This window comes from Natator depressus, chromosome 2, assembly GCF_965152275.1.
Source record: "Natator depressus isolate rNatDep1 chromosome 2, rNatDep2.hap1, whole genome shotgun sequence".
Classification (NCBI taxonomy): domain Eukaryota; kingdom Metazoa; phylum Chordata; order Testudines; family Cheloniidae; genus Natator; species Natator depressus.
This window is the reverse complement of record NC_134235.1, coordinates 152,145,095-152,160,558: the sequence shown is the minus strand read 5'-3', so window position 1 is coordinate 152,160,558 and position 15,464 is coordinate 152,145,095. Positions and strand designations below refer to the sequence as shown.

General features: G+C 40.1%; 2 protein-coding genes across 4 annotated transcripts in view; one reads left to right on the top strand and one right to left on the bottom strand.

Moving 5' to 3' along the window:
* RECK (reversion inducing cysteine rich protein with kazal motifs) overlaps nucleotides 1-5,614 on the top strand; it is a 141,533-nt gene extending 135,919 nt beyond the window's left edge. For all 3 annotated transcript variants that reach the window (XM_074945139.1, XM_074945137.1, XM_074945138.1), the window contains one exon: nucleotides 4,203-5,614. In XM_074945139.1, coding sequence (XP_074801240.1) covers nucleotides 4,203-4,418 — 216 coding nt within the window. In that variant the 3' untranslated portion in view covers nucleotides 4,419-5,614. The remainder of the gene's footprint in view (nucleotides 1-4,202) is intronic.
* A 3,853-nt stretch (nucleotides 5,615-9,467) lies between these two features.
* LOC141981883 (zona pellucida-binding protein 1-like) overlaps nucleotides 9,468-15,464 on the bottom strand; it is a 34,626-nt gene continuing 28,629 nt past the window's right edge. Inside the window, exons 9-10 of the mRNA XM_074943512.1 lie at nucleotides 15,132-15,204; nucleotides 9,468-9,885 (exon numbers count right to left, since the gene is read on the bottom strand). Coding sequence (XP_074799613.1) covers nucleotides 9,468-9,885; nucleotides 15,132-15,204 — 491 coding nt within the window. The remainder of the gene's footprint in view (nucleotides 9,886-15,131; nucleotides 15,205-15,464) is intronic.

Below are 15,464 nucleotides of genomic sequence, written 5' to 3'. Positions count from 1 at the left end.
CATTCGGAGATTCTCACCCCTTTTTACCTAATGTGGCAGATCATCAAATCCAGCAGATGCGTACTAGATATAATCAAGTCTGGGTATTCCATCCCATTTATCTCCATCCCCTGTACCAACCTTCCCTCCCCATTCCTCTTCAGGGACCCCTCTCATGAAGATCTACTGCAACAGGAGGTAATCCACCTCATACACCTAGGTGCAGTAGAAATGGTACCAACAAAACACAGAGGGAAGAGTTTCTATTCACATTATTTCCTCACCCAGAAAAAAACTGGAGGGTGGAGACCCATTCTCAATTTACATAGACTCAACAAATTCGTGAAGACCCAATGCTTCAAGGTGGTCACGTTGGCAACCATAAATCCAGCACTAGAAAGGAGGGCCTGATTCTTGGCTCTCGACTTCTAGGACACACACTTTCATTTAACAATACATCCATCACATCAGAGGCTCTACAGATTTGCTACAGGAGCAGATCACTTTCACTACAAAGTTCTGCCTTTCGGCCTATCCACTGCCCCACGAGTATTCTCCAAGATTCTTGCAGTGGTCGCAGCTTACCTCCGCGAACAGGGAATTATGATAGTCCCATAATTAGATGACTGCTTACTGAAAGCATCAATGTGATAAGGAGCGCTAGAAGCAAGGTACCTTTCTTCACACGCCTAGGCCTACAAATGCACAAAAATCAACACTAACTCTAATGCAAAAACTAGAATTCATCAGAGCCTACCTCAATTCTCCAGAGGCTATGAGCTCTCTACCACGACAGCAATTAATTACTCTAACCAATCTAATCTCCCCAATTCTAAACAGCCCTCAGATAATGGCCAGGGCTTGCCTACAACTGCTGGGCCACCTGGCTGCAACGACATTTATCATCAAACATGTGAGATTACACATGCAGTGTCTGCAAGCCTGGCTCCAGACAACCTACACTCCATTCAAGCACAACATGAACAAACACCTCACAATACCGAACAAAGTAAAAGACTCGCTACAAAGGTGAATATGACCAGACAGTGTTTGGGCCAGGGTCTCCTTTGTCCTGAACCCTCCAACAGTGATGATCATGACGGACACCTCACTACTAGGTTGGGGAGCACATCTGAACACTCATACTATCCTGGGCCATTGGTCCCCATCAGAATCCCTCCTACATATAAAGATACTGGAACCACGAGCCATTCATAACGTGTGCTCCCATTTCCTGCCCACGATCAAGAACAAGACCATAAAAATCCTCACAGACAGTGTTGCATGCATGTTCTATATAAACCAGTAAGGGGGGAATGCTCACACTCCCTGTGCACGGAAGCCATGCTACTCTGGAACTGGTGTATCAGTCACAACATCAACATCTCAGCCTCCTACCTACCAGGATGCCAAAACACCGCTGCAGATGCACTGAGCAGGAACTTTTCTCAAGGACCACGAGTGGGAATTAGACATATGGGTGCTACACAACATATACCAAGACTGGGGGTTCCCAACTATAGACCTCTTTGCAATGGCACACAATGCCAAATGCTCTCAGTTTTGCTCCAGAGCAGGTTTGGGCCCTTGCTCCATGCGCTACAACTTTCTTATCAAATGGGATGCTCCTCTCCTATATGCCTTCCCTCCCATCCCTCTCTTATGACGGGTAATACACAAGATCACATTGGACAAGTCCAAAGTCATTGTGATAGCCCCCAGCTAGCCCTTGACAAATGTGGTTCCCTTACATTCTCAAAATGACAGCATGCATACCACACACCCTTCCTCTTGTGCCCTGTCTCCTCTCGCAAGATGCAGGCCAAGTCCTTCATCTGAATCTAGAAAGACTCCACCTCAAAATGTGGCTACTCTGCTTCCTCTGAGCAGGTCCTTTCAGGTCCTTGGAGTGATAAAGGACATTCTACTAAATAGTCGCAGACCAACTACCCATCATACATATTTACACAAATGGATATGATTCTCTACATGGTGCCAAAATAAAAAAATCACAGCGGTCTCCTCCCCGCTACCTTTAATTCTAGACTACATACTAGAACTTAAGAAATCGGCCCTCTCCATGAGCTCAATCAGGTTACACCTCTCAGCCATCACAGCGTTCCACCAGAACACGCAACATTTATCAATTTTTCACTCACCCAGTCACCAAGCGCTTTCTAAAAGGACTCAACAGCATTTACCCTGAAATATGAACCCTATTTCCACCATGGGATCTTAACCTAGTGCGGTGGGGCCTCACCAGAACCCCATTTGAACTGCTAATGATATGGTCACTTCTTCACCTCTCAGTGAAGGTAGTCTTCCTCATCACCATTATGTCCACCTGATAGATGGGAGAGCTACGGGCCCTCGTGGCACATCCATCATACATGATATTCTTAAAAAGTAAGGTTATCCTATGACCTCATCCCAAGTTCTTACCTAAGATTGCCTCCTCTTTCCATCTCAACCAACCCATTCACCTCCCATTCTTCTATCCAACCTCCCATGGGAATAGACAAGAGTCCTCACTTCACATCCTAGATGTCCAAAGGGTGCTAGCCTTTTATATAGACAGAACAGAGACTTTTTGAAAGTCTCCAGAATTATTCATCTCCATCCCAAAATGATCAAAAGGAGATGCTGTATCTAAACAGAGACTGTCCAAACAGATTTCCATGTGCATCAACTTGTGCTATCATCAACAGTATCTTCAACCCCCAATGGGCACCCACACACATTCCACCAGAGCTTTATTGGCTTCAATAGCATTTCTTAACAGTGTCCCCATTATGGACATCTATAAAGTGGCAACTTGGGCCTCAGCCCATACATTTACACAACACTATGCATTAGAACAATATTCAGCATGTGATGTGCTATTTGGACTTATCGTATTATCGTTTACCATGTCTTCAACTCCGAAGCCCCTTCCTTCCACTGAAGAGCACTGTTTTGAAGTCTCCTAAAGTGGAGCACCCAAAGGGACACTCTTCGAAGAAGAAGAGGAGAAGATTATTCACCTTGTGCAGTAACTGAAGTTCTTCAAGATGGTTGTCCCTGTGGGTGCTCCACTACCCTCTCACCTCCCCTCTACTTTGAAATTTCACAGTACATAATCTGCAATAGAGAAGGAACGGGGGTGGGGTTGGTCACACGGCCTGAAGCAGCGCGAGACTGGGACTATCCATGTCTGACCCAACCAGGCACTGCTACCACAAATCTCCAATTACAAGTGCAAGGGTGCAAGAACATCTAAAGTGGAGCACCCACCGGGACAACCATCTCAAAGAACTTCAGTTACTGCACAGGGTGAGTAACCACCTCTTCCATCCTCCACCTTTAAAATCTCAAAAAATAAACAAATTGGCTGTAAAAGTGGCAGGCTGAGGACTAGGACTGAAACTACACTATTTCAAATTTTTCTATAAAATTTGAATTGAATCAGACAATTGGTTTCTAAGTTAACGCCTTTTAAATCAAAAATCTATTTTTTTTTTGCTATTTTGTAGAAAATAAAAGTTAGTTTGCCCTGTAGATATCCCCTTTCCAAAACCCCAAAATAACTTTTGAAAATAGACTATTAACTTCTGAACTTGGAACGCTGTGAAGCATCATCTGTGGTGAGTTCATGAAAAGGATTTCTGAAAAATGAAGGTTGGTTTGTTCGGTTTTTATTATTAGGAAAAGTAAGTCTCTCGTCCATGTCCTTGTGCAGAGGGCTTCAGAATGTAACCTGAACATTTATAAAGACTTGTCAGGAGAAAAAGGAAAATTTCCTTGAGAGGGTTACTGAGTCTCCTAAGGTTCGCAGGCCTGGGGACACCAACCCTCCTAAGGTTCTCTGGGGGTTCTCTACTCGCATAGACCTCAGTGCAGTACATTGTGAACCAGGAGAGAAATCTCATGATTTCCAGTGGTGTGAGGCCCTTCTTTCTAATTCTGGTCTATAATGAGATTTTGGGCCTTAAAAATCACAAAATTGTGATGAACCATTTTTGAGGTTTATAATTTTCTCCCCATGAAGCTGCCATGGTAGCATGCATAAGTAACTAAGGTACCTGACAGAGACATAAAATACAATTTTAAAAAACTCTCAAAAGCTGAGCTGTACGATTCACTTGTGGCTTTGCCATCCTCTATTCACCACCCTAAACTTTTATACTAATCTTCTGGATAAAGACAAGAGATTTTAATAACTAACTGTTGGAATTTCTTTTTAGATTGAAGCCTGCAATAAAGAAGCAGAAAAGATAGAGTCGCTGATAAATTCTGACAGCCCAACTTTAGCATCCCATGTGCCGTTATCAGCACTTATCACATCCCAAGTGCAAGTTTCCTTTAGTATATCTTCTTCTTCTATTAAAGCTATACCTGTATTGCAGACCCTGCTCTTGAGCCTTATATTGACCTTGCAAGCAGCAATCTATAATACATAACTGCTTAGAAAATGTGCAAAATAAATATCCTATTCTATTTTTTCTATATTGCAAAGGACATTCAGAACTGCTGATCTGTTAATAGAGCAAAATATATTTTAAGCAGAAAGAAAAATATATATCAGTTTGGTTCAACAAAATTCCAGAAAAAGGTTTTAATGTAGTACATTTTTTCATTAAAAATGAATTTTAAAATATTTGAAATAATCCAAAAGACAACTCTCCTATTAATCACAAGTCAAAAGATCTTTTTTCACAGACAAATCATTTTCTTTATGCACGCATACCTTAAAAATATTGTACAAATCTCTAAAATTGTGATTCTGTGAAAAGGGAGTTGTTACACATAAATTCTATTATTTTCAGCAGTGAACAAATGTATTGAGATTTTTGAAAAGTGTTTTTTGTTTATTATTCAGATGTATATCATTGAGAATTATGAGAAGCATGCACCTATTTTAAACATCAATTTTTGGAAGAAACAAAAATTGCTGCTACTTAAATAATTTACCAAAAAACGAACTGAGTAATTTTATGTGTGAGTATATTATCTTATATTTTATTATGAAGAAAGCTAAATAGCCATGGCCTATCCCAGCAAACTTACACATTTGAGTAGCTTTACTCACCTGCTTAAGTGCTTGCAGGATATTGGGCCCCATGTTTGTAAAATGACAATCATTTTCTAAGCCAGAACCTTATTTACATTAAGAAATGGACAAATATATTCATTTCTACAGTTCTGTATATTGCAAATACCATGTATTCTATCTGATTTTCTTATTGGATACAAAATTATAAAGCCTCTATTTATAAGTGCCATTTTAAATATTGCAGTATTTGCATGTTATCTAATGAAATTTACACTTTAAATATGTTGTTTTTATACAAACAATACATTAAAAATTACTGTGTTTTATGCACATGAACTTAATCTACATGAAGTGTTTTGTATCAGTATTATAGTAGCCAACTTTTGAAGTTTTTACAGAAAAACTTTTTTGCCAAAATGTTGAACTTTAAAAGAAGGCACTGAAAACTTTTTGGACATTTTGTTTGTTACTGTAGCATGTTTGTAGCAATTATTTTCTGTTAAAAATATTTTCAGTGCAAATGTATCAAAGCTTTTTTTATTTTAATAAAAAGAACTTCTATTTTCTCATGTATACTTAAAAATATATATGCAATTTTATAAAACCCTCCACATATTTCAGCGTGTTTTTGTTTGTTTGCTTTCAGATATAGAACCTAGAAAAAATTAAATGCAAAAATATACATTTATGCAATCTTTAGATTTTAAAACTTGCCAAAGTAAGTAAATTTCAAGTTACCATTCCTACAGTAGTTTTGTATAGTCTCTCTATTGGTCTCTAAACATTCTGTATTCGCCTTATACCAGGAGTGTCAAACTCATTTCGTGGAGAGAGCTGAATTACATTTGTTGTTATGTTCCAGGTTTGCAAAATTACAGTCAGATATAATCCTCAGTCCACAGATGATCTTCCAGCTATCAGCTGGAGATCTGCACAAAGATCAAGGATAGAATTAACGAAAATGTTTGGGTGTAGTTCTGCAAAGCAGATTGATACAGTCAGGCTCTTACACCTGCAGAGTCCCATTGACTTCATTTTATAATCTGACATGTCTCTCTGAAACCTCCTCCAAGTGCTTTTATAAGTGTATGTCATCTTTGTACAGTCTGCTGTGAAAAGAGCATGCTATATTTTGATTAAAGTACCCTCTTGCTCAGTGCAAATTTCAGCATACTTCTGGCAATTGGATGCACGTGTAGGCAATCTGCTTGAGTGCGCCCACCAAATGTCACTGGAAAGACTGATATAGAGATATAGGTATTGATAAATATACTCTTGATACAAACAACTGTTGCAGTCGTTCTTTTGTAGAACATGCTGTTAATCCATTTGGTTCTGGGAGTCTTCCAGTGTGTTGATAACAGCATAGTACGCTTGACAAGATTTTGAACTAAAAAGGCTTCGGACTTTAGACTTCTCACCAAAAGCTGCAAACAATTGGGAAGGTTTATTTGAATGCCTTAGCTTTTAACAAATAAATGAGGAAACAACCTTTCAACATCTAGCCTATATAATCTTGCTTCAGCAGATCATGGGGTCTACAGAAAAATGGGGAGTTATATATGAAAATCTATTTACACTTTTTAAAAAAAATAATTTGGATGAGGCCTTAAAACCATCTTTTCCTTGTGGGATAGCATGTGTGGCACTTGTATGATTTTATAGCCATGAAGAAAACAGTTTTCAATGAGACAGAGAGTGCAGAAAACATACCCCCAGAGATTCAATCTGGTAAGAGCAGAAGTCAAGTCCCAAGGATTTGTAGATTCACAAATCATGGTTTGTATAATGCACCTTTTTAAAAGTGTGTGTTGGATGAGCAAATACTGAAGATCTTTGAATAGATAGAGAGTAAACAGCTCAGCATACCATCTCAGTACATGTTCACTGAGGCTGAAGATTCTGAAATCTTGAAGAACAGATGGTCAGACTCCTAGGAAACTACAAGGTCTTAGGCTATTCCCCCACAATGTTGGATCAAAACAAGGAAATACTTATTTTAAAAGCATATTACTACTTGGTGGAAGATTTCCTAGACTCTTACAAGCCTTTTGACTCCTTCAGAGAAAGAAAAAAGTGTACTCTCTGGAGACTGTAAATATGGGTTTCAGGTGAGCTTGACAAGTTACAGGTTGATGACGTTTTTATCACAATGTCAGTGGAAATCCAGTTTGGTCAAATAAAGAACTGGAACCACGTAAGGCAAAATTGAAAAACAAGAGAAACTGTGGAACCTTCCCATTGTTTGGCTGACACGACTCAATTGACACATTCACAAAACATTATTTTCTTGTGTTTGGAGCAAGCTTCACGGCTCAAAGTTGGAGTTAGCGCTAATGCTTGGTTCAGGAGAATGGTGCTTCAATAATTTTTTTAACTGAGTACTCTTCAGTCATCTTCCTGACTTATTGTATTGTCAGTGTCCTACACTGGGGATCTGCATAGACATTTCTTGGTGGGAAAAGGAAGGTTAACTAGCAAATTGCGTTCTCCAAATGTATTGCCTATATATGGCTACTGATCCTTTTGACATTTATGCAGGCCTTGCTTTTGCAGCTGTATATCAAGTTGTAACTTTCATGGAGACAGATTCTCCTTGGAATCATTTCTTAAGTTCATATTTTTGTTAACACTCTCAAACTGCTATTTTAGGGGTTTCAACAAGCCTGTTGGCCACTGTTTAAGAATGGAATGGAACAGGTTACATGAGCAAAGTTACGTATGGTTAAGTTCTTTGCAAAATTGGGGCCTAGGTGCTTCCTACTTGAAGATTAGACTGCAAGGCTGCTTCTTCCGTCTGGATCAGGTAAAGCATTGTTTCAACTACATATTTTTCATTTTTAGGTAATCTAGTCTGCCGTACTTGTGGGATTCAATAATTTATTTTTGCTCTGCTGGATTTGACTTTACCCACACCCATTTTCTTTGAAAAGTTTATTTATACCCCTAAAAGGTAGCTCTGTGCACTTCACCTATTCCCTCACTGGGATGAATGAATGCAGGCTACATCTGTAGAACAGGTTTAACAACAATCCTCTAACATTGACCCGCCAACCACTTCTGAGGCATTATACCTGCTCATCCACTGTACAGGTATGTTTCCAGGATCCACTCCTTGTTTCATGCTGCTTCTCCCATCTCTCCAAGGGTAGGTCTGACTATGAGTCATTGCAGAGCCTAGTGTGTGTGACTAACCCCGGTTTTAAAACTGTTTGGAAAAAGGGGTTCCAATATTTGTCTGCTCCTTATGTTTGGCTAACTCATTGAAATCTACTGCTATTGTTATAATACATGGAGGCAGCTTACTTTCTGTGCTTCCTGTTTTGAAATTATGGGCATCCAAATACATTTGAAACTGGACATTCGTATGCAAATTATGGAACCAATTCAGAAGCTGAAAGAGCATATTTTTATATTTAAGCTGCATACCTGGTATGTCAGTTATATGTCATCAGTTTGACTGGATGGAATGGTGAGGAGACAAAAGGTTCTTAATTTTAATTTATTTTTTGGCATAGAGAGCATGTTTAATGGGAAATTCTAGGTTTCCATGGATTAAAAACTGATTTTAGCTACACAACAGTTATGCAGTATTTTGAATATTTAGCTCATTGTGAAAATGTTCAAATGATATTAAATGAATATGAAGAACTATCTGATAAGATGTCTGTTCCGAATTTTGTTTTTCGAATTCTTGGTTTTTATTATATAAATTAACAGACCAAAACATTTCCCACCTTCATAACACTGAAACCATCCAGTGGATTTGCTACCGACTAAAGTCCCAATACCCTTTTTGTTCACATGAACTTCAGTTTTGAACAGGCATAACATGTGAGTTTTAAATTTCTCTAAATTTATTCTGAGCCTAATACACACTGCAAAGCATGCAGCACATATTAAAATACTGTATAGTTGTATGTAGTTTGCACTGAGCTTATGAAAAATGTAACATGACAGTATTGTATCATAATATCAAATTATATCAGTTAATGTTTAGCTTCTATTTTGGTTCTGTGGAGTTCTTAGAAAGTAAGAAATTTAATTAGTTTGGAGCCATTGTCAAACAGCTGAATAGCTTGCATATGAAAAAACAATAAAATATATGTTAACACACATCTGTAGAAAGTATTTAAGGCTTCTGCAGAGAAGGGAAGGTTCAGTATGCTTCAGCAGAATGGAGCTCCGAAAACTGATAAGTGCTACATATTTTTAAGGAGAATTGTCTGCCTGAAGGAGAATGCTGATCTTTTAAACAGCTTTTGCTTTTCCAGCTGCCAGAAAACACCACTATAAACTATACACCTTATTGTAGATAACAAATAACCATGAGAACTCTTAAGATAATGCAATATCCTTATGGACATGAATATTTTTAAAAGGGTCCTTAACCCCACATTCTTCAACAGATGATCAAGACTTTGTTTTACAATTCACCCTACATAATACAGAGAAGTTAAGACAATTTGTGATTCATTGTGTTAAACTTTTGTGGATTAGAAACCAGTCCTTTTGAAACACAGTGGATTTCTTCTCCTCCCAAAGTACCCTGTGATCTGCCTTCCTCAAAGCTTGTTTCTACTTCACTTGGCCATGTACGGTCAGGAGATGGATTTGAACCAACAGGTGTTGATGTCTCTGTTATGCCATCATTGCTTAATAATCCTATGGACTCTTCCTCTATAAACCCAACTTTATATTTTGGCAGATTCTTTTTCTCATATCTGTCTGGGTTTCTTAGTTTACTTCTTTGCTCTTCAATTTCTGCATCACTTGCAATATTGGCAAATGTTTTCAGTCTGGTTTTAAGTTCAGATTCAGCTTCCTCTATATATCGGGCTGCTAATGTTCTTCTACAGCATTTATGTATTATTCTGGGGATTTAAAAAAATGCTGAGTCAGGCAGTAATGTCCACAGTGTGAACAGCAGAATAGATTTCTGCTGCACAACTTCTCTCTCCATTCATAATGACTGGGTAATCTCTCACCTGTGGAATTTGGAGGTGGTCCCAGTGGTGTTGCCAGAGGGCTGAGGACTGAGCCCTGCCCTTCAGCTAAGGCCACTAGAATTTCTGCCTCTGGCAGTGGAACAGGTTTGTGGTTGGTTCAATTTCTCCTGACCATTGTATCTAATTTTTATTCATTTTTGTGCAGAAGAGACTTCATTTCAACTTTTCTAAGGTGAGCAATCACTGGAGTATTAAGGCTCTAATCCTCTGGTACAGCACCTGTCTAGTAGGCTTCCTCCACTCTGCTGCTGTAAGCTGCCAACCCTCGCTCTGGTAGGGTATAAGTCTGAGTCAGATCAGTGTGCTAGGACCCTGCCAAATCCCCTGCTCAAAGCTGCAACTCCACCCTAGGAAGGATTAACCATGGCATGAAGATTCCCAGGGAAGGGAGATCTCCTCACAGCCTGCTTGGGACTTAAGTCCAGCAAACTCCAGAGACTCTAGCTCCAAAAAGACAAAAGCAGACATCCCCTTTGGGAGGAAGCAGTTTTGTGATATTAATGAGCAAGTAGGGTAAAAATCAGGGTTAAACCCTTTCTTGATGTTTGCTGGGGCTTTTCTCCTCTCAGAAGCTGTCACAGTGCCCCATGCAGCATGCCTGGGTATGTGAGAAGCCTGCTCCTCCTGTGCAGCCCTGTCTCAGGCTGCAGCCTACTCGGAATTGTGCCTAGCTGGCTCTCAGCTCAGGGAACCTCGCTCTGCCAGGGAAAGGTGCTAAGAGTCAGGCAGCAGTAGAATGGGATTTGTGCCTTGTGATCATCAGCCAGCCCCTTGCTTTGGGAAGGAGTCAGTCTCTATGGCTGCACCCAGAGGCTAGCACCCTATGAAAGAATAAGAAGCACTTGAGGCAGCCTGTGCCCAGAAGCTGAGGCACATGAGGACTTGATTCCCATGCAGCTGCTCCATCATGGGTTTACAGGGGCATAAGTGAGAAATCTCTTCCCATGGTCAAGAGCTCCTGATTTACTGAGTATAAAGCCTGAGTGGTACTTTGTCACTCTTACAGAACTTACTAGGGTCCTAGCAAGCCTGCAGGAGCTTCGTGTCAGGCTACCAGGGCCATCTAGGGGGCTATTCTCCTTGGTTGGGGTATCCCAAGACCAGGATGAATAGCATGCTACTGTCCTCCTGTAAACAGTCAAGGGAAGCACTGCATACACATACCATCACAAAAAGAGAAATTTCACATGGTTCTCCTAAGATAGGAAGCTGGTGGCTCACAACGAGCTCATTATTCATAATAAATACCTTCCTTTCAAGCAATAATGAGACACAGGGTTTCCTGTACTCTCCTTTGTAAAGCCATCGTACAATTAGAATGTGGATGTCTGGTTAAAACTAAATGTTAAACTAAAATGTTGCATAAACACACCAGGATACTTCATAAGTTTTGGGAACCTAAGGTTGGTTAAAACAATAGCCACACCACTGACCTAGTCAGACCTTGTTCCAAAAGATGCCTTACACCATAAAAGTGAGGACACTCTCCTAAGAAATGTAAAATCCTTGGCTATAACCATTCAGACCAAAAATATTCTTAATTAAGAGCAGAGAATACTTACTTGGTGGCAAGCAACTGGATTGTTGTCTAGGGGTATGTCCGTGCTTGGAGTGCAAGATATCTTGAGTTCATATTATGGTCAAATCTTTACAGTGGTGTGTAAAATATTCTTTCTTGTTAACCTTTCCTGGCTCTAAGTGATTTGTGACAAGAGCAATAGCTCCTAACTTAAAAAAAGTAGTGTTTAAATTCTTGAGTAGCAAACAGTCATACCCAGAGTCCCCAAACAACGAGCCTGTGCATCCAAATTCACAGGTGTGAGAATGTTTGGGGAAACAGAGAAATTAGTAGCTGAGAATGCAGAGAAGCCTGAGTCCTCACTATCAGAGTCAGCAGAGCAATCCTCCGTCGGTCACTACGAGCACCACTGGTGCTGAAGAAAGGACTGTTCTCCTATGAGCGGGGCAAATCTGAAGCAGGGAAACCTCTTTCCAAACCCATAAAATCCTCAGCATGACAAACAAAAAATGAACCTTTTAATTTGAGAGCTTATAATGCCTTTCCAAGACTCTCTTTCTTGGATCTAGTCTCTGCACCTACACTCCTAAGAAATGGCTGGTAATAGTAACAGCATTTGTCAGTTTCAAGTTACACAGATCTACCTAATCAGTGGCCTGGCCAGAGAAACGGAGCTACTCCTAACTTGTCAGTTGCTAGAAACTATTCAAACCCACCAGTTGTTTAAAATCAAGACTAGCTTGAGCCTAACAAAAAATTGTTCACCCAGAGGTAAAAATAGGCCTAGGTCTGACCACAATTTTACCACCATGGTAAAGATTTACAAAGATCCAAATTTTCATTGCACTAGTCATTTCTTGGTAGTGGCCATCTACAGCCAATTGTCTCCATCAACTAGGTTTGGTGGTGCTACACGTTGCTTTCACCCGACTGGGATTTCACACAATCTGTCATGCAGAACAGCTGCTATGCAAAATTAGGCATTTCCAAATCATGTCTGAATTTCCATTTATGGACAGGTATGTACATTAATTCAATCCAATTTTCATTCTAGATTCTTGCATACAAACTATGGAAACATGCCTTGCAGGGTGGGAAGACAATCTGAAAGACCAGACATCTTGGGTTATGGGTCCTCACAGAAAAGCAGGCTCCAGCTCACGCCTTGTGTTGTACAATTTTCTAAAATCTCAGCACATGCATCCTTTTAGTTCATTTCAACAGCTGACGTGTGAGACAAAACATAGGAATAGCCACATGGGATCATACTTGTGGCCCGTTAAGTCAGTACCTTATCTCTGACAGTTGCCAGTACTAGCTGCCTCAGAGAAAGGTGCAAGCAACTTAGTATCGGGCAGTTAGGTAATAACAATGATACTAACAATAATAACAATGATTCTGATTATCATCACCACAACATTCTGGAGCTCTTAGTTGCTTGAGAGTTTCTCAGGCATGGTTAGCAGAGTTCTACAGCTCAGCACTAAAGAAAAGGAGGTACCCGCGTTCTTTAAGTAGGTACGATGGAGTCCCTATGTAAATATCATCGGGTCAAAATTAATCAAACAGGCCAGTTTAGAAACACTTGTGGTCAACCTTTCCAATTACCATCACCTCTATAAAGCAGGTCTTGAAATTAATTCCTTTCTTTATACAAGAACCACACTGTTGTTGTTGTGAGAAAAGGGTTATGCTTATAGCTCCAGAAATCTTTCTTCCTAAGTCTATTTCTTTCCATAAATCCTGGGAAATACTTCTCCCATCATTTTTTTCCAATCTTTAAAACTGCTTTAGAATGTGGGGCATAAATGGGTATTGCTACAGCTTTATAGAAACACATCAAGCATGGTATATGTGCCAGTGGTACCCTGTTCATCTCATTCTATCCAAAATGCCAAGGCCTTCGGACCTCAAAGTTGCTGCAAGCAACGTGTTAAAATCCTGTACCAACTGGCATCTGGGAGACCATTCATGAAAGAAATCAACGCTCCTTCTGTAAGGTCCCTAATGGCATTGTGGGAACAGAGTGTCTGAGCCACATCTGAGGAACATTTTCCTGTTTAGGGTGTCATTCCTCTGAGAGGCATCCTTTGGTGAAGAGATTCCAGGGGGCTGGGTCTCAAATAATTCCTTACATTACAAAGCTTTTGCTTTATAGGGGGGAAACTCTATTTCTACCTATTACCCTACTCTAATAATTGTTAAAATTCTGCTTTAGCCTCCCCTGCACTCCACTTTTGTGAATGTCTGCTCACTACTTTCCTATTAGTAGTGAAGAACCAGAGAAACTACAGCAGAATGAGAAATTCACCTAATAATTTTCTTCCTTTTAGTAGCTTCTCTCCTCATTCAATCTACCCTAGTAGTCTGGTAAATAACTGGAATACCATTTGTAACAAATTAAACTTTTTACTCTCCTTTGAAGTCCTAACAATATAATTGCCTAAAGGCTTAGTTAATGTAATTTCTAGTTATTGTCTTAATGCCAATAACTGGTTGCCGGAGGGTTTCTACAATGGTAGACGAACTCTTCTGGTGGCCTGCATGGAAGGGTGGGGCTTAATCCTTGTGCCCCAGGCAACAGCAACTTTGGACATCCTCTGAATTGCACAGGTGAGGTGCATTACCGTTTTGTGGTGAATGAAGAGAGCAACTGGTAACTGAAAATTATCAGGTAAGAAATTCTTCAGTGTGAGTGAAGCAAGTTGGGTACCCCCTGCATCATCACAGCAGAGAACTATTAATTTAATGAAATAAATGTTAAAAACAAATTGTCAAACTAGGAACACCTGGGGCAGCCTGAGGGCTAAATGCAGCCTCCCTCATCCTGAGCAAGATTGTTGGTGACCTTTAATCGGTATAGGCCTGATCTAAGTCCCACTGAAGCCAATAACCAGCATCAAGATTAATCCATCAAAGAAAATACCTCTGCATTTATTTTTATACAAAATGTATATAAATGTGTATCCTGATAAGATGGGGACCTCTGGCTCTTGGCAAGCTGTGCGTGTGTGCCCCACTTTCATAGTTTGGTTACCCTGACACAAACTCTCCACGGTTTCCATAGCATTCTTCCATTCACTGCACCAAAGGATGGAGGTTGTACTCTGCAAACCACAGATATGCAAGGACATTTGCAAAGGTTTCTGGCCTGTGCACAGCTGTCCAATCATATTGGCTTATTATAGCCTCAAGATGTGCATCCAGCAACATTTGTGGTTGCCAGCTGCTCCAGAAAGTCCCTTTAAGGGGTTTAGGGAGATAAGGGTTCCCTAGAACAGAGGAGGAAGTAGGATAACTTAGTGCTGACTGCCTACAGCAACTTATACTCTCTGTCTGTGCTGATCTGAGTGGGTGAGAATCAAGTGGAGATCTACCATCTCCTGTGCATCTAGCCCCCAATGCTTAGAGGCAAGAGAAGAGCGCGAGAGTGTCCTATGGAACCAGCACTTCACTCATTTGTACTCCAAGATCAGATCCACTGTCACAGGCGCCCTTCAGTTTCTGTAAGTGAAGGGATGTACAGGGGTCCTATCTGACAAACAATATTAAAGAATAATAGAAATAGATACAATGCCATAAAGGTTCTTACACCCAAGATGTCAGTAGGATAAGGCTTGTTCCTAAGGAGGAAATTAAGAACACAATCCAGATTTGCAGAGTTCCTGAAAAAGATGAACAAAAACAAAACAAAACCAATAGAAAAGAGCACTTCACATATTTGTCATGTTTCTGCTTGCCTAACTGTAGCATATGGACAGTCTGAATGGGGAGCCAGAACGATAAGACTGAAATGCAATATTTGTGTGGGAGCCCAAAAGAAATCATCATAAAGGTTAATTTGGAAGCATTTCAACAACTAGTCATCGGGGTTCATTCTTATGCTGTATTTTCTTTCTGTCAATGACAGCACATTGACCAAGTA